The sequence below is a fragment of the Pygocentrus nattereri genome, chromosome 16, assembly GCF_015220715.1.
Source record: "Pygocentrus nattereri isolate fPygNat1 chromosome 16, fPygNat1.pri, whole genome shotgun sequence".
Classification (NCBI taxonomy): Eukaryota; Metazoa; Chordata; class Actinopteri; order Characiformes; family Serrasalmidae; genus Pygocentrus; species Pygocentrus nattereri.
The window spans coordinates 18436968-18458227 of NC_051226.1; the positions used below are offsets into that span (position 1 = coordinate 18436968).

General features: G+C 38.0%; 2 protein-coding genes across 4 annotated transcripts; one reads left to right on the forward strand and one right to left on the reverse strand.

The window, feature by feature from the left end:
* The first annotated feature begins 43 nt into the window (after positions 1-43).
* pgap2 (post-GPI attachment to proteins 2) lies at positions 44-15530 on the forward strand. Of its 3 annotated transcripts, none has more exons than XR_005131628.1 (6): positions 44-660; positions 1298-1547; positions 2593-2699; positions 3918-4026; positions 10823-10951; positions 15329-15530. XR_005131628.1 is itself a non-coding variant. In XM_017698648.2 (5 exons), exons 1-5 carry the CDS (start codon positions 493-495, stop codon positions 6436-6438), a joined length of 765 nt encoding a protein of 254 aa, XP_017554137.1. In that variant the 5' UTR covers positions 44-492; the 3' UTR covers positions 6439-7696. The 3 variants fall into 3 exon arrangements, 1 of the variants encoding a protein (XP_017554137.1); XR_005131629.1 differs by lacking the exon at positions 15329-15530 and adding an exon at positions 12088-13413; XM_017698648.2 differs by lacking the exons at positions 10823-10951; positions 15329-15530 and adding an exon at positions 6308-7696.
* rhogb (ras homolog family member Gb) lies at positions 12889-20539 on the reverse strand. Its single transcript, XM_017698649.2, has 2 exons — positions 20379-20539; positions 12889-15936 (listed from the first exon to the last, which is right to left on the reverse strand). The coding sequence occupies exon 2, from the start codon at positions 15898-15900 to the stop codon at positions 15325-15327; it is 576 nt and encodes a 191-aa protein (XP_017554138.1). The 5' UTR covers positions 15901-15936; positions 20379-20539; the 3' UTR covers positions 12889-15324.
* Positions 20540-21260: the final 721 nt, after the last annotated feature.

Sequence of the window (21260 nt, forward strand, 5' to 3'; positions counted from 1 at the left end):
GTGGTTTTCAGACTAAAAGTCCCGACCGAAGACTAAACGGAAATTAGTGTGTGCCCGACCTCCTCGCGCTGCGCTAGGGAAAGCTTTCCAGCAGTTACTGGCTGTAACTGAACTTAGAACCGTATTAAAACATGTACAGGCTACTGTGTATTTATTGTTCACGTGAGTTCACTGCAGGCGTGTGGTGTTTCGCTGTCTGAGATGAGAATATTCAGAGCTAAAGATTAGACAGCAAACTAAGCTAGCAGTAACGGACGTAGCTTCATGCTGACTGGTGCTAATTTGATCTCGGTGGGAGCTCGGAGTTTATTTTCCATTTAGATACAGATCGCGCTAGCTAGGTCTCGTTTGCTGGCGAAATGTGTAGCTAAACGCACCAGCATCGCGAAATGGAGAGCAGAATACCGGTTGCGATCATTTTGAACTTTTTGCTAATTAGGGTGAAGGAGTCGAGTAGTAGTTAATATGTAGTTGGTGAAAGTCGCTGTCAGGATGCTACAGGTGCCCTACGGTTCTCTTGACCGTGATAAACCTCTCATCCGCCTGCCTTTCACCTTCTTCGCTGTTGTGACCGTCTGTCTGCCGTTGCTTGGACTCATCACCTGCATTACGGTTTCGCTTCTGTATCACTATAATGAAGCCACCTATACCCACTGTCAGGTGTGTACGCCAAGTATAGGCCGGTCCGCACTGCAACGTTAGTGAGTAAGAGTTTGGCTTCAGCTGTAAGAGACTAGCTTTCAAGCCTAATGTTACTGACCAGGCGTAATTCTGTTGTGGTAGCTAGCATTGCGCGCACATAGCTTGTGTATTCTCAACAAAAAGCATTGCCAACAGAAAGGGACGCCACGTTTAGAAATGGCTATAAAACTCGATTTTGCACGGCACAGTTATTTCATTCAAGATGCACATTCTGCACTAAATCCACTTCAACAATTATTCTCTTATGCGCTTGATCTAGTTCTTTAAATATGGACAACAGCCACAATATACTCAAAAAAGCATATTTTGTATTTTAAATTTGATCACAAAATGAAAAATGTCATATTGCCCACTTCCAGTGTAAAGACTTCCCAGAAGAGTAGAGGCTGTTACTGCAGCAAAGAGGAAAAAACGTCTTTTTATCCTTTATTTCCAAAGAGATGTTAACATTTAGACATACGGTGTGCAGTGGCAGCAGTGATGGCCTGCCTGCTTCATTTGGTCAACATGCAGCTAAGCTATTAGTGCATCTTTTAAAAGAAGATTTTTCATCCCAACAGTCTTTCATAACTACTGTGTGGCTTCTCTTTTACAGGTCCACAACTACCTCCCATCCATCAGTGCGGCCATTAGCCTCACACCAGAACGCTATATCTGGCGTTTCTGTATCGGCCTACATTCTGCCCCACGCTTCCTGGTGGCGGCAGCCTACTTCAGCTTCTACCGAGGGCGCTTTGGTAGGCAGCTCATAGACCAGCTGCTGAGCATCTTCACTCTCCTCTGTGCCCTGAGTGAAAATGCAGGACTGCTGCTGCTCACCTATGTCTGCTCGACTGAAACATACAGTGAGTGGTTCTGTATCCAGGTCCTGAATTCAGTTTGCTGTAAAAAAAAAAAAACGTTAGAGGCGATGCTCAGCCATTTTCTTTGTGTATGTTGTAAAATACTTACTGTCCCCTGTCACATATTTAATCTACATTTAGAGTTTAACGATACACAAATTTTCAGATTTGATACGATTTTTTATTGAGTTGATTTGATTTTCGACAGTTTATTACTAAAAATAATTATATATTACCACGAGTGATCTGGCTCAGAAAAGCACAAATTTTATTTCCAAAAAACAAAACATTAGAAAGTAGCAATAGGTTATTGTACAATGTAATTTAATGATCTTACAAAACAAATACTGCCCATAACCAAGCTGTAAATAATACAGTAATAGATGGATGAATCCAGATGTCTAGTTTTGATCATTGACAGTGGTTTCCACAAAAGACAGCAAATGCTAGACCCTCAGGACAGACTGAGGAGCAGCCTAGGGACACAATTGTAATACAGTTTTAAATTTTAACACAGTTTTTAATCAGAGCCTCAAGATGAACACTGGAGTGACTTTCTTGAGATTTTCTTGAAAGTTAGGATTAAGAAGCAAGCTGTTTACCAGCTAACATTAGTCAGACTCCAGTCCTTGTGGGCTACAGCACTGCAGACCTCAGTGGTCTGTCTTTATAAAACACCCGATTCAGCCCTCAACTGATTAGCAAGTCCTTTGTTAATTGGGATCATAACTTTAGATGAGGGAAAGTGACAATCTCAGCAGAGTTTCATCCTAGAGGGAACCTAGTTTGACATGCTTGTTTTAGGCATTAAAAGGCAAATATTGGCAGAGTATTATGTTTACATACAAAGAAGATAGTATAAAGCAGTAAGTTTTTACATGATTTATAGCCTATTGCTCAAAGTAGTCCCAAACTCATTGTTGGCCACTCATGCTGTTTGACAGGCTAAATGCGCTTATATAGGCTTCCTCTCTTTATACAGATAAGAATTTGCCAGGAGACTATAGAAACAGCTGGCTGATGGGGTTTATTTTCTGTTGGTTCACAGGTCTTCATAAGAATGGCTTTATTGTGTTCATTGGGAGCTCCCTGCTCCACATGATGTGCACCTGCAGGCTGTGGAAGGTGATTACGAAGTATACTGTTAGTGCTGAGGTAATGTAACTTTCCTTTATTCTTGAGTTTGGTCAACTGCATTTGTTCTGTGATCCTGTGATCAGCAGAGGGCACTGTTTTCACAGCCTACTTTGCACCTGTAGTCTTATCTATTGCTAGATCAGTGCAAATATGCCTAATTGTTCTTCTCATCCGTTTCTGTTCTACTCAGATGAAGATGTTAGCAACTGAGTATATACAGTTTGTCTTAAAGTAAAACTGAAATGAAAGCTAAAACTATTAAAAAATAAGTATGCTTGGAATCTGAAAAGCAAAACTAAAAATGAAAATAACCACTACCAATAAAATACTCTTTTTTGATGGTGGATTATAAATGCACTCATTGGATATTTTTATTGATTTAACAAAATAAACATTTTTGTTTAAAGTATAAGTAAAATTGACGTTTTTACATTTTCTTAAAAATATTTAAAGACTGAACTGATTATGTAAACAGTGAACTGAAGGCCTCCAAAATATTCAGTGAGAAGGGCTAAATACATTATAAGGTCACTTTACAATAGGGATTCAATTTTTATATTCATGTTTATAGTAATTATTTTCATACAGCCTCATAAGTGCTTAATATTTCAAGTTATGTAATTTATTAATTATGAGTATGGCTGGGGGTTTGCACAGGCCATATTATAATATAGAAATAAAAACTACATTGGAACAGCAAAACAGTTGCAAATTTGACCTGCTTCAGATTTTATTTTGTGTTTGTAATTATTGGATTGTGAAATATTCAGTACCATTATTTAAGTGTATTGGTTTGTTTTATCGTTTGTACATACAGAACACTACAGTGATTGTGCTCAAGTACTTGAACTTTTTAAGCTGCATTTATACATTTATTTAATGTTCAAAGTTTTGACTTGCCCGTGGCATGATAGCATATTAACTGTGATCATGAGAGGTGTAGCTGTATCTGTGAACTGGGAGTGGATGTGTTGGAGACCGCAGTGGCTCTTTATTTTAAGGCTGTGAAAGTGCACTTGCAGCATATGTGTAATGTACATGTGCAAGGGAAGTGGTTTAGATAGACTGAGCTTTTACAGAACCTGTCGCCAGCTGCTTGCACCACTGCAAGTTGCAGAGGAGAAGTGGTGAAACGTTCAACGATTTCTACTCCCTCCTCGTCTTTCTGAGGCTGGCCTTTCTTCTTTTCTAATAGCATCTCTCAGTTTCCTTCTCTTTGTCCTGTCTCTGAAACAGGAGATGACATCGTACCGCTACAAGGTCCGCCTCTTCCTCTTCAACATTGGCTTGTGTTTACTTGCTGGCTACTTCTTCAGGCGCCACAACAAGCATTGTGAACCAGGAAGTGAGTACTCTTAGCCATCTTTGCCACTTTTTCTGGTTATGAATCATCTGCCCTTATTTAGGACAAGAAGTGTCCTGCTGCTGAAGCATCATGGAGAGGACCACCGTATAGAAACCAGTGAACTGGGGCCCAATTCTGTCTTAAAAGAATCTGAATTGAATCACAGATCATATTCAGATTTTTAAGTAATCTCTCTTATATAAGCTCTTTAATGTAAAGTAAACTCATGCACACCCAGAGACATTATACAATTGGGTAATTTGGCACAGCCCACCTTGAAGTACTCCAGTTAATTCCAGTTAATTTTTTTTATGAAATACTGAATTGGTACATTGCTGGTGAAAAATAAACAGTACTGCTACAAGCACTACTGTGTACAATAACTGGCACAAAGAACACCTATTAGATGAGGAAACATGCCTGTGGACTTAACAAACTGTGCAGAGAGTGGGCTACATTTAGATTTACTACTTTTGAATGACAACATAATGTAGGCTAAAGAAGGCAAAAATCAAGATGTATTGAGAGTTATTTAATTGGCATCTTGGCACCCTGACTATCTGCTAGTAGATTTAAGTTGTAGCTATATATTAGGGTTGGGCAGTGTGACAATATTGTATCATTGTTTTGATAAATAATGCCACAGATTTTTTTTGAGCCTGTCGGCGACACTACTAATGCACTGATATTGACCTTGTTAAATGGATTGGGTGTTAGCCTGATGTGTCCAGACCACTATTGATAAAGTCTCTCTAACATGGAAGTGTCTCATTTCAAAATGTCAGATTTTCGAGTAATTTTGAGATGATGAGATGATACTTGAGAAGTCTTTGTTGATCATTTGAAATAAATAAATTAGAATAAATTAAAATAAATTAGATTATTATGGTTAAATATGAAACACATGTCCAGTGTCAAATCTCATTTAAAAAACCCATAATTACCTACATTTCTTAAAATGTATAAATCATATTTGGAATCAACTCTTCAGTTGCAACAGTATGTTGTATGTGGTTTACAGATTTTTAAATTGAATAAGTAAAAAATATTGGATATATTGGATCAGTACTTGATATCTGTTGATATAGGTGTAGAAATAGTATTGGGATAAAAATTCATACCTACTTCTACTCTTGAAAACACATTTAAACTTTTTTTCTGCACTTTAAATGACTCTAGACTTTATATATCTTTATATGTATTAAAATAAATCATTTACTGTTCTGTTTTGTCACTATTAAATCAATAATAAGTCCTCTGAAACGTTGCCAAGTGTTTTTGTAGTTTGGTAGTTGATAGACTGTTTTAGTAGTGACACCTTTACCTTATTTTGAGCAGAACCCAAGCATACTACCCAGTAAATGACTAGCAAACAAAGATTTAAACAGTTATACACATCCATCCATCCATCCATCCATTTTCTAAGCCGCTTCTCCGTCAGGGTCGCGGGGGGGTGCTGGAGCCTATCCCAGCAGTTTAAAACACAAAGTTTTTAGCTACAGTAAGAATGTATTATGGTAGGGACAGCATAACATATTTTGTTTTGTTTGTTTAAACCTTAAACTCATGATATTTTTTATCTTCATTTTAAAATGATGATTTTATATAATATTTGGCTTGTTACTTATTTTAGTGGATGCCTTGGCTTTAAACATGCCATAAAAATCATTGTAAATATATGTCTGAACGTGAATTAAAAAAAAAAAAAAAAGGTTTCATTTTACTGTAGGACTGCAGCTTGAATTAATTCAATATCATGGTCTGTGCAACAAAATATGTTACCGTGTAAGTTGTTTCTTATTGTCAGCTAAGTCAAGTATTCGTTTAATCGTTTAATTTCCTCAAGCTTACTTGATTTATTTAGTGAATTTTAGAATCTCACTGACTTTGGTCGACAGTAGCAGTTTTGAGTTTCTGCATTCCTTCTGAGGCTTTAACACTGGTAACTGTGTGGTCCTACACTGTGCAGTTTACACATTAGTTTCACAGATGTTCCAGAATATTTAATGGTGGCTACTGTGTGATCAGTCTTAAGAAGCTTAAGTTGATAAACACATCTAGGAATTGCCACAAATTGTAGTGTTGTTTCTGATATTGGATCAAGTGTTCGACAAAAAAATATTCACAGTGCTTCCTGTAGATCCCGTCTTCAGAGCGTGTCCAGCATTATTTCAGACATTTCTGATAGCCTTAGGCTTTAGTGCTTTGTAATCATCAATGATTCCAAACTATCTGAAAACCTGGAGACTGATTTTGATTCATTTCTCTTTTCTTTTCTTAGTTTACACATTATTCGCACTATGCGAGTACCTGGTTGTTCTCTCCAACATGGCCTTCCATATGACTGCCTTCTGGGACTTTGGAAGTAAAGATGTTATGGTGGCAACTCCACCAGAGGGCAAGCACATCTGACTATAGAGAAGATAAAAAAAAACCATTACCGTGGGAACCAAAAGAGCTCCAAGGTTAAATACCCAAAAAGGCCGGTCTTGTGATAAAGATGTTGTGATCGAGTGGGCGTGGCATGTTTGTGTATTTTTGTCTTTGACTATGTTTATAAAATTCCCAAGTGTACCTGATTGAATATACAAATTAATTAATATTGTTGATAAACATTCTTTGCTGTATCAGTGATGTGCTGTATTTACAGTGTTTATGCACAGATTGTTGATATTTTTTACCTGGAACATTTACAAGTTTAGGAAAACTTTTATTTACTTGATTCCACGTCTAACTTCTATGACTTGATTAGATCTCATAACTGCAAAATTATCTGTTCTCCATGCATCCTAATGCACACACCAGGGCTGTAGTCTGGATTCCAGGTGTTGCGGTTTCTGTGGATGTTCGTAACTGACCACTCATTGCCCCAGTGCGTCACATGTTGAACCACAACAGGAATCCATGTTTACTAGAAAGTTATAACAACCCAAGTAGATTCTGCTAGTTAAGCCCTCTGTCCTCCACAGAGAAGAATTATTCCAGTTTTGGGCTCTATAGAGGAGAACTGGAGAGTAGCCCAGTAGAAGCACAAAAATATAGACATTTTGGTCCCGAATCTTGTTTTCACTACTCCTGTGTAAATCCTTTGCATTTAAATCAAACTTTCTCTGTAATACATATCTCATATTTGTGAGTTTCCGAGGTGTAGCAGTCGCAGATGAACTATGACAGTGGATTGTATTTTAAATTCATGTCAATCACAACCATCACTGCCAGTGCATATATTAAAGTACTTAACATTGTCATGCATATCAAAACTGATTAATAATATAGCTAATAAAATGCCATTGTTGTTTAATTTGTTTGTATTTAGTGTTGTGAATCACTGATACTAACTAATATAGCTTTCCATTTCTATACTTTATTGGCAGTTTTAAAAAGTTATGAATTTGGAGATGTGGACAGATATACAGATTTCAGAAAGTACTCTATAGATCTTTAGAGTTTAATAGATATTGCGATATGATGAAATTTGCACAGAGATTAAGTATGATCATCATTTGAGAATTTAAAAATATTTCTTGATGTCAACCATTCTTTAAATGTGTGAGTATCAAAGTGCTTCGCTTCCTGTGTAAGTTCTGTCACAGTGAGGTAATTCTGGTAATTCTTATGTACCAAACCTCCTCAGATCAGTGTAAAATAAAATTCTGTGTTCCAACATGTCCATAAGCATGTAAGTAAAGTTCTTGAATGGGAAAAACCTTTAAATGGTAATGAACCTTCACATTATGTGTCTAGGTTTTGTAAAAATGTAAAAAACGCCTCTCCTTTCAAATAATTGTTCTTTAACTCACTTTTTATTGTAGCCATAAAATGCATTTTCCACTCGTTTTTTTAGGTCCCTCAGTTTGTGTTCCTTTGCTTTCACAGCAGCCGAGTTACTGTCCTGTTTTTATTGTGATGTACATGATATGTAGAAAGCTACAGTCGTGCTGTTTATCTCGGCATGACTGTCTTTGTGGAGGGGTGTGAATTGAGATTCTATCTCTTCCCCATTCACATCTAACAGCAGATATGGGGGAAATATATTTTATTTGATTATAATAATTAAAAGACCCTAGTAATTATTGATTCCACCGGCAGATTGGCTCCTAGGGGGTTTGTGGAAAGAGGCTGTAGCTCCACTTCATTGAAAGTTTCAGGAGGGAATTAAACATTGGTTTTCATTGCTCTAATAACCCTCTTTAACCCCTTTGTTTCTAAGACTGCACCTCACATTTTATGGCTCTGCACGTCTTTCCATTATTACATAGCTATAGGATTAAGACAAGTGAATACAAATTGTTATAGCAGTATCACAAATTGTGAAATGATAGTACTGAAGTACTGAAAATGAAAGTAAGACTTTAAAAACTGTTAGGAAGCTATATTTATTTCTAGGAGGATTTAAATTTCATATTTTATAATTATTATTACTATATCGCTGTAATTATTTTATATGTAGTAGGGTAGAGGTAAATGAAACCCAGTATGCCTGTTAGAATTGCATCTGCTTCAGTACATCCTCCTGATGATCACAAAACATGACATAGCAGAACAATAATGTATTCACAGTGTGTTTACCTACTGCCTGTTTATTACAGGATTACTGTCACAACCAATAAGCTTCAAGTTTACAGTTCCTCCACATGGCAGGTAAACAAATGAATGAAACTGCCGGGACAAAGGATCCCTGTTATCACCTGAAAAACAAATGGACTGAGAGCTCATTTGACTGTCAAATAACTGGTCGGCCGATGGAGGGCTAGTGAACACTATTCTCATTACAGTGAGGGATGTGCTAGTGCATAAATAGACATAAGACGTGTACATTTGTCATTGTAGAAGAACTTATTTATTTTTTTAATGGAAATTGTATACAAACCGAAATACAAACCTCCACCCATAATGGACACAGGCAAGTCTGTCTCTGTCCAAAGAAAAGTGGGATGTTGAGGGATGTGGACTGCCAAATAATGGCAGCTTGTTTATTTACTCATGAAGAGGGACAGAGATGAAGGAAGTGGGCATACAGAAGTGCTCTTGGGGGGAAATTCCTCCATTGGTCGATTCCCACAATTGATCATTGACCTCTTTTGCACTCCAATCACAAAAAGGCCTAAGCTGATAAGATTCAAGCAGTGACAGTAACACGGATGCTGTGAAATTTCCCCCTAGAAAAACTAGCAAGTGCAAGTTTCAGTAACAGTTTCTTTGGGTAGTACACTGTAGATGCATTGTAGACGCTCACTTTGTCTTAGAAGGAATAGTTTGTCAAAAAATCAAATTTACACGGTTTTCCATTCACCTCAAATGCAGTCGATCAGACACGTTTGGTGTCTATATTGTTCTACTTTAGTTTATACTTGGAATTGTTAACATCACCCAAAGTGTTACTTAAAGTGGTACTTAAAACTTCTCTCAGCTTGAATAAACTGTACTTAGGTCATAATTTAGGCCATACAGGCAGGTTGATACAGGTATGACTTACTATGAAACATGAACTTATGATGAACAATAAAAACGAAAAGAAATCTAGAAGGCAGCCATTTATGATATCCAGAATCACTGGTTTTCTGAGCATAATTTGGTATCATCCTGTGCAAGATGACCAGAGACGGTGCTAAGGGAATTCACAACACAGACACACTGTAGAGACATATGTAGAGAAGCTAAGCGAGAAACTCAGAAAATCAATGTAATGCCCAGTTATGAATTTGATGAACATATTTTCTGAACAAATGAGCTTCAATATCATATGAGCTGGAACCTGATGAAACACATGAAGAAATACATCAGTTGGATGTTGGACCCAATCAGTGACTCCTGGAACCACCTCCTAGCTACTTAGGGCATAACAGTAAGTGGGGCACAATGAATATGAAAGTAAACAGAGGGGGGCCCTCTGTAAGAATTTATTTGGTGTAGCTGTAGCTTTGAGCATATCCTGCTGGAGACATTCCTTGTAATCATCAGGTGAAAAATGTGCACCACATAAGCAGAGACTTTGCATGGTAACTTTATTGACTGTCTCTTGCTAGTTCGTGGTCTAAACACCACAAGGGACACGTGTCTGCATCAGTTTCTTTCTTATGTTTGTACGCAATGGTACGCCTGTTTTGTAGGTTTTTTGTTATTCAGTATGCAACTACTACACTAACCAAGCCTTAGGTATTACTGTGTTCGCACTGCGAACCAACATAGTGACTTTTTACAAAACCCCCTTTGCACCCCAGCCTCCCAGAGTTTGAAGGCAGAATAGTGCCGGAAAGCGAGACGTTATGTGGATGATATTTACACATTTCGACGTATTTACACATTTATGCTGAATTTATGAACGAAGGTCTATCCATACCTTTTTTTCAACGAATTTTTAAAAACAGGTTTATATAGCTTAGAGGGTAAAAATTTTGACGTGTATTTTTGGAAAACGTTTGGGTGACTATTGACTACCAGTGTTTGTTAGCGTTGCTAGCCTAGCCGTTCTAGCTCAAAAATAAAGAAGCAATATTTGGATGCCATACATGTCTCAGCTGATTAGTTGCACTAGGAATAAGTGGAACATAATGTAAATGAGATTTTTTGCCAAACAATTCCTTCATCTAATATTTAACTTTCCTTTAATCTTAATTCTAATACTCACTGTAGCTCTAACCTCAGCTCAAAACCTAAACCTTAACCCTGACACTATTGTTAATCACTAGTTTCACAAGATGGTTTGTTAATAATTAGATTATTTGTATGTAAACTATAGAAGAACAACAAAAAAAGTGTGACAATTTCAGTATGAAGACACTTTTTATGTTCACAGCTTCATCACTGAACGCGAGGGCATGAGGCCAAGAGAAAGACAGAGAGAGAAGAAACAAAGAAGGAACAGAGAGAAGTAACAGAAAGAACAAAGTTGTGCAGCACAGAGGGAAGTAGCCCAGATATTACAGTACGTCCGTTCCCATTCCGTTCCTCTCCTGTGTTAAATGTTGTGTTGGTAACAGTTTGATAGGGAAATCGGAGAGCAGCATGTGGGTCTATTTAAATATGTCAGTATCGCTGCTTCCTCTTTCAGTCTACACACTCATCTCTGGCACAACACGGTCACTACATGACTCAGTGGATAAAACCTTGCACACTTCATAGTCATTCATGCAAGAAACTGTTTGTTACTGTTACTAATTGTAAACAGTTACTAAATTCAGTATTTTATGCTTTAATACACTATAGTCATTTTTTTCTATTAATATATGTATATATCTATATTTATCTGTATTGTCACCATAGAAAAAACCTTATACATATTTTTGCCAGTAGAACACTGTATAACATGAGAATAAATACACATAAACATAGACATTAGAGCAATATTTTCCAAAAAGTATTTAATATAGTTGATATCGTTCGTCATCGTTAGAAGAACACAGGTTTGGTTCCAGAGCTCTCCCCAATGCCTCCATCCACGGTTCAAATCCACGAGCAGCACTCCAGCACACTACTACATGATAACTGCAATTCACGTCTGCAACTGCATATATATATATATATATATATATATATATATATATATATATATATATATATATATATATATATATATATATATAAAATAAAATTTACACTCTGTACACTTTGTCAACTCCGTTTACCATATAGAAGCACTTTGTTGTTCTATAGTTACTTTGTTAGCTTCCCTTTAACTACGTTATTGAGAAGGTTAGAGTCTGTGGTGACAGTGAATTCTGTGTGGCCTTCATTTTACAAGGTATGATATAAAAGCTGTGCTTAATTTATTTGCATTAAAAAGACATTTTAAACAGGAATTCATCTGAAATTAAGATGAATAAATTACAAACATTTAAACGCTGTACATGTAATTCACATTAAAGCTTCAACAGACGATGGGGGAAATGAGAGTTAAGATGATAAAGGTGCCTTTGACGTGGAATTCTTCTGTAATGTAAATAATCAGAGTAAGTTGTATAGGCATTGCAGTTGAGGCAGACCAGGCGTGGAGTTGTTGTGAAGGGTAGGATTGGCGCGGAAGTGTGTGAAAACATAAACCCTTCCCTGCTCTGTTTCCAGGAGGAGGATTACTTCCCATGGAACGCCACAACATGCCGTGGTCACTGCCTGAGGAAAAGACAAGCTTTTCTTAGCTGCTAAGGCTGGATTGTTTATCAGTGACACAAGTTTGTTCTGTGTCCGGCTTCACTGGACTGAGGGCCTTTTGTCTCTAGTGCTCCATACATTCAGGAGCAAGTACAGCGATGTAAAACCTTATTGTGTCTAGGTTGAGCAACATGTCTTAAGCATACAATAACTCAAAATTCAGGAAATAACAATGGAAATGCATTATATAGAGCAGATTCGCCCTTGCATCTTCTTTGCATGTACTTACAGATATTCTAAATATGTTATGCATTATTTCCCTGATATTGCATTTCACCTAATATTGGACTACAGGAGAATCACCTTTGTAAATACTTATTGCATTTGATACCATGACATTTTGTGATCAGCCAAAGTAATCAATTAATTTGAGCATGGTACCTCAGCAATGTAGATGAACAGTTGAACAAAACAACAGTATATGAAAATAAGCCAAAGAAAACACTTCTAAATAGCCATTCTATTTAAGTGGAATTCTCTCTGTATGAGTTTTATTATTTACTCCATGCCTTGAAATGTTAAACAGTGGTGTGCACATTTTCTTCTATACGCTGTTTCAAAGGGAAGATATTCATCCGTTAAATGTAGAGCCAGAGGCAGATACAGAATCTGATGTAATATTATCAGATTCAGCTCAAACTATTCAATCAAAATTCACAAACCATGTTAGCAAGTTCTTAGGATTTCTCACTGCTGCAAATAATGGCTACTGCAAGTCCTTAAGAGCTTTATTTTGTCCGTCCACAGAGAGTACACTCATTTTTAGAAAAAGCGTGTCACTTCATTTGCTGAAAGGTTGATTTGGAGATGTGTTTGTAGCTTCAAATTCACAGACACAGCTCAAGCAGTTAACATTTGTCAGTAATGAAACATGCTTAAACACTGTATTTAAAGAAGAGGTGGATAACATGGTTGAAAACATAACATCACAAAAGTTTACATTTTCTTGATACATAACATGCATCATGATATTTAGTTTTTCTGAAGTTTGATGAAACAGCTACAGGAAAACACTATCAAAGACTACAGTGATTTTTAAGCGAGATCTCACACTGCTCTAAACTGAATTAAACAGGTCTAATTATGTACTCTTTTTAATGAAACACACTGTTTTTCATCATTTTGAAGTACTGACAATATTGATGATATCCTTGGGAAAAGCATTATGTGATATGATTTCTAACTATAAATATCATCTCACTGCCCACACCTAATGTATACCATTAATTTTCATATATACTGGAATCAAAAATTTATATACATCAGTTCACAAACACTTTAAAAATAAAGGTCCCAAAAAGGGGTTCTTTGCAGTGATGTCATGGAATAACATCTGGTTCCTTTTGGCATAGTTCTTGAAGAACCATTTTGGTAAATGAGATGTATGAGTGTAAAGAACCTCTATACAATAGAAAAGTTAATTATATTATGTTTTTAAGCCATGCATCCAAGCCATGGACTATGTAGGAACCTTTATTTTTATGAGTTAATAGGTAATAAAGTTTCTCAGGGTTTTTAAAGCATTATTAAATAAATAAAACCACCTTAGGACACATGAGTGTGGCCTCGTTTAGCCTGCTGTGATACTGTGAGCTAATTCCAAATTAGTCAAGATCTGAAAGCGAGAGACCTTTTCTAATTGTAGCTGCTTCACAGCTGAGCTCCACCCAAACTTGTGGGGAAACAGTGAGTGTGTAGAATGGAGTGTGATGCATGCTGAAGCCTCTGCTTCCTGAATGGATTGCCAAGATGCTGTTTCCCCCACCATAAGGAAGTAGTGTGGTTAATGCAAAACTGCAGGTTCCAACCAGAAACTACTAAAGCCACTGACGTACTCACAGACTCGCTGAAATCTGAACTTTATCTCCAGCAGAAGGTAAATGAACACAGACAATGAGTGCACCGGAAGTCTAGAGATCTTACACTAGAGCTGAACAAACACTTAAGACATTTAAATGCTTTGTTATAAATATTAGACTAAACTAAGTACAATCTCAGATGGCTCTTTTGATAAAATCAGTAAACCACATAGGATTAATGGGACTTCATGCATTAAAGCTGCTCGAACCTGCACTTTATAAATGTTATTTCAATTTTTTTGAAGGAGAATGTATTTCTCAGATATGTGTCAAAACTCTGTCATAGATATCACAATATTATTGTGTATTCCGTTAAAAAAGACTATCAAAGTATGTGTAGTATGTGATTCAAATTGCCTCCTTATTTGGCTTGTACTGTTCTATCCATCTGCCTGTCTGTCTGTCTATTTATATGTTAGTTTATCTCTTCATGTCTTTGGAGCTAGAGTATTTATTGCCATTTTCACTTGAAGATTACATTCCACTTGCTTTGCTAGTTCACTGTCACTGTTTGAAACAATTCAAAACACCAGCTGCCCTTTATATTGTACAAACATTACATGAGAAGTGGGTAAATAAAAATGGCCCAAAATTACTTGTAATAAAATCTCCTGAGCTCCATTGGCTATATTTACAGACGCTAAACTGAAGGAATGATCAAAAATCTAATTTAAACAAATTTCAACTTACCCCAGATGTAGACGATCAGCCAAGACATGTTTGGTGTCCAAATTTTGCTTTTTTAGTTTGGAACTAGAGCTAACATTACTAACAAACACAATCGACACTCAACTCACTCCAGAAATGCATCCATTTTTATAGTTCACAGTATCCAAAACCACGTTGACAGTCTGCTACTTAAGACCTGGATGCAGTTTATATGGGTTTAGGGAAGTTTTGGGCATGTGCTTACCGAAAAGATTTGGGAGTCTATTGACTTCTAGTTTTGTTAGCAATGCTAGCCTCGTGGTCTGGTAGCTCCGGTTCTAAACTAAAAGAACAAAAGAATGAACACCAAACTTGGCTGCTTGACTGCATTTTGGGAAAGCAGAAAAATTGTGTGAATTAGATTTTCCTCCAAATTGTTTCTTTAAGAACACTATCTTAAAAACATTGTTCTATAACATTACCATTTCAAATAGACAAGGTTTTCTTACAACAGCGGTGATACGTTTCTGTGTTTTCACAGGACTTTGATTCTTTTAGATTCAGCATACGTTTCCTATTATAATTATAGCATATAGATCTCTGTGTAAATCAAAATAAGGCTATACTCTCTCCCTCTCTATTCTCAGAGGAGTACGCAGGGTTTTTTAGATGCAGCGGGCTGGGGGTTGAGGAAGGCGCGAACAGCCTCGGCGAACACGTCCTTGATGCCATCCTGGTTGAGCGCTGAGCACTCCATGTATCTGATGGCGTGGATCTGGCGGGCCAGTGCCTGGCCCTGCTGCACCGTGATGGGTGCCTGGTTCTGCTCCTTCAACTTCTTCTGCAGCTCTGGGTCGTTGCGGAGGTCGCTCTTGGTGCCCACCAACAGGATGGGCACATTGGGGCAGTGGTGTGTGACCTCAGGATGCCATTTGTGCTTGACATTCTCATAAGAGGGTGGGCTGGAGATGGAGAAGCAGATCACAAAGACATTGGTCTGTGGGTAGGAGAGTGTGCGCAGACGGTCATATTCCTCTTGACCCGCTGTGTCCCACAGGTTCAGGCTTATGGCTCGGCCATCCACGGTCACCTGCGAACTGTAGTTGTCAAAGACAGTGGGGATGTACTCTTTGGGGAAGGCGCCGGTGGTGTAAGAGATGAGCAGGCAGGTCTTTCCCACCGCACCATCGCCTACCACCACACACTTAATGCTCTGCATGCTGGGAGGGGACGGAGCACTTTAATCTTCAGCAATCTGACAGAGAGAAGAAGAGGACCATTACTCTCACAGAAAAAACACCAGTAGGGCTGCAAAGATTGGCCTTATGTTCAGTAACATGTGTATGGTACACATGGTCATTCTGACAGACTACAATACATTACAGGACACACTGGGGGCAATTTGGCATGTATGTTTAATTGCGCTGTAAAAGAACAAAACGTGATGAGACAAGAAACAGCACAACTCAAATCTGTTTCATGTGTTTGTAAAATCAAGTAATTGTCCATGGCTTAAAAGTAATACTGGTAAAATGAGGTGAGAAATGAAGACAATAACATAGTGAGTAAATGGGGGTGCTGAAACTTTTGTGCCTTGGGGGGCTAAAGTGTAATGCTTGTTTTGAGCCAAGGGGCAAAAAAAGCCAAAATAACATACAAATAGAGAAGGCACACTCTTAAAAAGATGGGTTCTTCAAGGGTTCTTTGGTAAAGAAAATTATTCTATATAGGACCATGAACATTCAAAGAACTATTTGAATGATTAAGGGGTTCTTTGCATTGTGCAATGGTTCTAAAGATTAATGGAGAATATGCTGTAGATGGTTCTTTAAAGAACTTTTTTGAAAAGGCTTCTATATGGCACCGAAAGGGGTTCTGCTATTGTTAAAAGTGTGACATCTTCACAGTAGCAGAACTCTTTGTGCTATATAGAACCTTTCTCAAAAAGGCTCTATACAGAACCATCTGCAGCACATTCTCCAACAATCTCAAGAACGCTTTCACAATGCAAAGAATCCTTTACTCATGCAAATGGTTCTTTGAATGTTCATGGTTCTATATAGAACCATTTTCTTTATTGAAGAACCATCTTATTTACAAGTGATGTACAAGTTTTTAAAATTTGTTTAACAACATTAAAATACAGTTTTAAAATAAAAGAAGAAATTAAACACTATATATATATATATATATATATATATATAGTAGAAATTCTCTCATTTGATGTGAGGATGGGTTCTGATATCTTTCTGTGTTATCTGTGCCAAATGAAATGGCCAACTTTGGCCCTTGGACAGCACTTTAGGCAGCCCTGGCTAGGTTCAACAAATGAAAATAATGAATGGTTAACTAGATAGAGAAATGGGTACTGGGTGGTCTGCTTTCATGTATAGTTATGCATGTGAGATATGTGTAGATACCAAATGAATGAATGAATGAATGAATGGATGCACACACAGACAGGCAGGAGATTTCTTGTATTTCTTCTATCAGAGTGACCGGCTGGGCACCAACAGGGAAAGGTAATTGTAAACTTAATATTTGTGTTCATGCAAATGGTTTTGGCATTGATGTCATTTGTCTCTTCATGAAACAAAGTTTTGAATATATGGTTTGATCAAACCAGTTACACTCACTTCCCCTTATGCAACCTTTTATTTTACTATCAGAAACTCTAATAGCAGAAATGCAGAAATTCAAACAGCATGTATGAAAATAATGGTCAGCACATCATAACAGTCTTCCAATTCAGAACTACGCATTGTCATTGTTCGTTATTAGGGCCAAATTCTCTGCTTGAGCTGTGTTTGAGAAACCACAGTGCAAATGCAGTTTCACAGAATCTCCTTTAGAACTGTTTGACTGATATTTGGGGGGAAGTAACACAGCTATAGATAACACTTACACATACTAAATGTTTGAAGAGCAGTAAGTAGGTTATAGGCAATGTTTAAAACTATACCAAGTGCACTTTATAAAAGTGTTTGGAGTTGCATTAACTTTTTAGAAAGTACAGATTAAAAAGAGGAAGTGGAATTTTTATGTTGAAAAGCCTTGAAGAAAAGCTTTAGATGTGTCCAGCACAAAGGAAAGGTCAGTATATGGACAACAAATGGCTAGCTCATTTAAGATGAACTTTAAATAATAAGCACTTCTGTTTTATTAAACAACCCTAAAGCCATTTTTTTCTATACGGTCCATCTCTACGTTTTTTTTTTCCTTTTCTTCTTACTCATCTTATTTACACAATGAAAAAAGTTGCTTCATTGAAATATGTACTTCTTTTACACATTAATAACATATACACATATATATATATAGATATAACATCAACACACACACACATCATCCTTGGTCACAATTTGATCTTATAATAACTTACTTTTGCTATTAGCTATGCTGATGTAATATGTTTTATCACAGTTTCCAGTGCACAATCATAGAAGAATCTTACTTAGTTTGTTAGTTACTTTAGCATGAAGCTCAGAACACTGCTTAAGAGGTAAGAACAACATCTTTCTGTCTCTCCCACCCTGTTTTTTCACTCTTTCTTTCTTTCTTTCTTTCTTTCTTTCTTTCTTTCTTTCTTTCTTTCTTTCTTTTTCTGCATGCCAGAGTCCAGCAGATAATTGACCACGGGAGAATGAAGCAAGACTGTCTCTGCCCAATCTCCAGGGACGTGGGGGGAGAGAGTGCAGTTCAGGGCCCAGCCCTTTTCTGTAAGGCATTAGCCAGTGGAGTTAGCAAACCAAGAGCTTAGCCAAACAACACTGTCAGACAGCCTGAACCTCTATCTTCTCGTCACCCACTCTCCGCTGGGCAGAGCTGCAACAGCCTGCTGATTCTGAAGGCAAGAGTGATAATATGAGCCTTGAGAAGAGGGTGTGACAGGAATGCTCATTAAAATAAAAACAATTAACTTAGAAGTTCAATCTACCAAACAATGTTTTGACTTTAGTGAACTTCTTTAAAAAAATAAAAATTAGGTATGATAAGTTTGGGCCATATTTTATGTTCACATATTTTGCCCAATGCTACTTAGTTATAGGAAATGTTACTAATGATGTCACCATTGAGACAATGCTTCCTGTCAAAATAAAGCTGCATGTTAGCAAGATCTGTATGACAAATAAGAGGAAAGAGAAAACAATGACGGTGAACAGTGAAATCTAATAGTCTAAAACTCAAACGACATTCAATGAAAACATATGGTTTAGGTGCAAACTGTTAATGAGCTCAGTTGAATGTCTTTGGTGTATTAAACTGTGGCGATGTGTTCAGCTGTGCTTTACAGCATTAATCTGAAGAGAGAAACAAGAACTAAAGCAGACACTTGGTTTTTGAAAAGAAATAAAAACTGGAAGTGTCTGCTATACCATATGTCCTTACCCACTTCTTCACTAAGACCCACATGCTGAGTGTACTCGAATAGAAAGCTGCTGTGTCAAACTGAACTTATCCGTGTATGCACCACATGTTGGCATGTTAACATGTACCATTTGATCATGTACCCATGAGCTCCACTTGCAGTTAGCCCATTGTTTTGTAATTGCTTAAGGGCCAAGTTAGGGTGTACGGTAAGAGGAAGCCTTAATCAGGAACTCCTTTTAGTATCATAAGCCCTCTGGTGTTATAAACTGCTGAGTAAAGAATGTTCTTTTGTAAGGTTCATTCTCCTTACATTAGTTCACACAACCGGCCAGTCACTGCCATCAGTACTGTACTGTGGAGAACCAAAGCAGATCACTGTGCATGTAAAACAGGGCATAATCAGCCTGCTTCAGTTGAAAGAAGTGAATGTGAACAGATGAATGGACTTCACAAAGTTGTGACAGCGAAACACATACTGCAACTTTGAGAATGAGGATGTGGATAGTTCCACTTTTCCTCGTGGAAAAGACATTGTCTGTTTTGTCTCATAGACAAAACCAGAGTAGCTGGGCTCCAGCAAAACCAACGCGTTATGTTTTGGATGCAGGTATTCTGGTCAGCATCAATGGAAGTTCTCATGTTGATGACCATGTAAAACCAGCATGCATTGTATTTTGGATCCTGGTCTGCTGCTCAACCAGTTTGGCCATGCCGGGTGGCCAGCTCAACCAGCGCCAGTATCAACCAACTTGGGTCTGTGCTGTTTTTCTCAGATAGGAATCCACTCAGACACTTCAGTGTCATAAACTGGGACCTGATGCTGACCAGTTTACCCCTGAAATGAATGTTCTGGTAGTACAACAGTTTAGTCCACTTGTGCAAAACGAAACAGAAATCTACAAAAACAGAAATCTGAATTCGCGGAGGTAACAAACAGTGGGCTTTAATAGTTCATCTCGGAGGTCATGATAGGTCCTCATCTTGAAATCGGAAACCAGTGCGTTAGTGTCTGGGAGTGGCAGCAGCTTCTCTGTGGACCGTCCACTTTAACGAAACCATATCTGCTGATAAAGTCTCGGGGGAAGAATAGTGGAGACGGCACGATATCAAGTAAAGGTAAATCAACCAAAATAAATAAACAAACGAACAACAGCTGTACCCCCTCTCGGCGCTTTACATGCACACAGCTGCCCTCCTGCTCTGGTAAACGGGCTGACACAGGAGAATCAACGCCCGGCTCTAAAACACGTCAAGATGCTCCCCACAAGTCAAATGAAGAAACTCCGTGCGTTACACGACGACCGCGCATAAAGAAGTCAGTCTTACCGAACATGCTCTTTCTATAGATTCGTGTTTCCGAACGCGAGTAGCGGATCCCTCCGAAAACACAGTCAGCCTCTCTGCGCCGTGGATGTGGTTATTGAACTATGTAGGAAGTGAGTGCACCCCTAAGAGAGGAAGTATGGCTTAACGGCATATTTGAGGAAGTTTGCTGAAGTGAGGCTATGAAAATGTCCATGTGGGCGTACAAAAGTGTGTCGAGTGAAGGGAATTCCCGCCGCGTTTTGGGTTCATACGGTTTGGCCTACGCACGAGCCTCATGACAGAGCTCCATTAAGTTAATCACAGGACCGCACGAGCGTTCCCGCGCTGAAGAGCCGCTTTGCCGTCGGCGGCGCTTTTTTGTATAAATTCCAGTTCTAAAATATGCGACTAAAAGTTTAAGTCCACCGTTTGTTCTTCATAAAATCAAATAATTTAGATGTAAAGAAAGACATTCAAACTCGGAGCGATCTGCTGTGAAAGGAGCCAGTCTAGACAAACCGAGCCAGATCCGTTCACTGCGACGCTTATAGGAACCAGACGGCTGAAGCCTTTAATGGCGTTAAATGTCCATCATACGGAGCCCTGCTGGTGACAGACATCCCCTATAAATAAAAATAACGCAGGGTCACAGCATCGTAAGGCTTGGGAATGAGATAATTAAGTTGTGGCCACTACTTGGTAAGGCATGGAAATGAGATAATTTAACCTTGACCACAGCTTTATAAGGCATTTGCTCGTTGTTGTGCCTTACTAAGTTGTGGCCACGACTTAATTATCTTGTTCCCACACCTTACTAAGTTATACTAAGTTAACTAAGGATCTCGTTATTTAAACAGGAGTTCACCTGCAGGGCACAATATCATAATACATAGTGGTATAAAA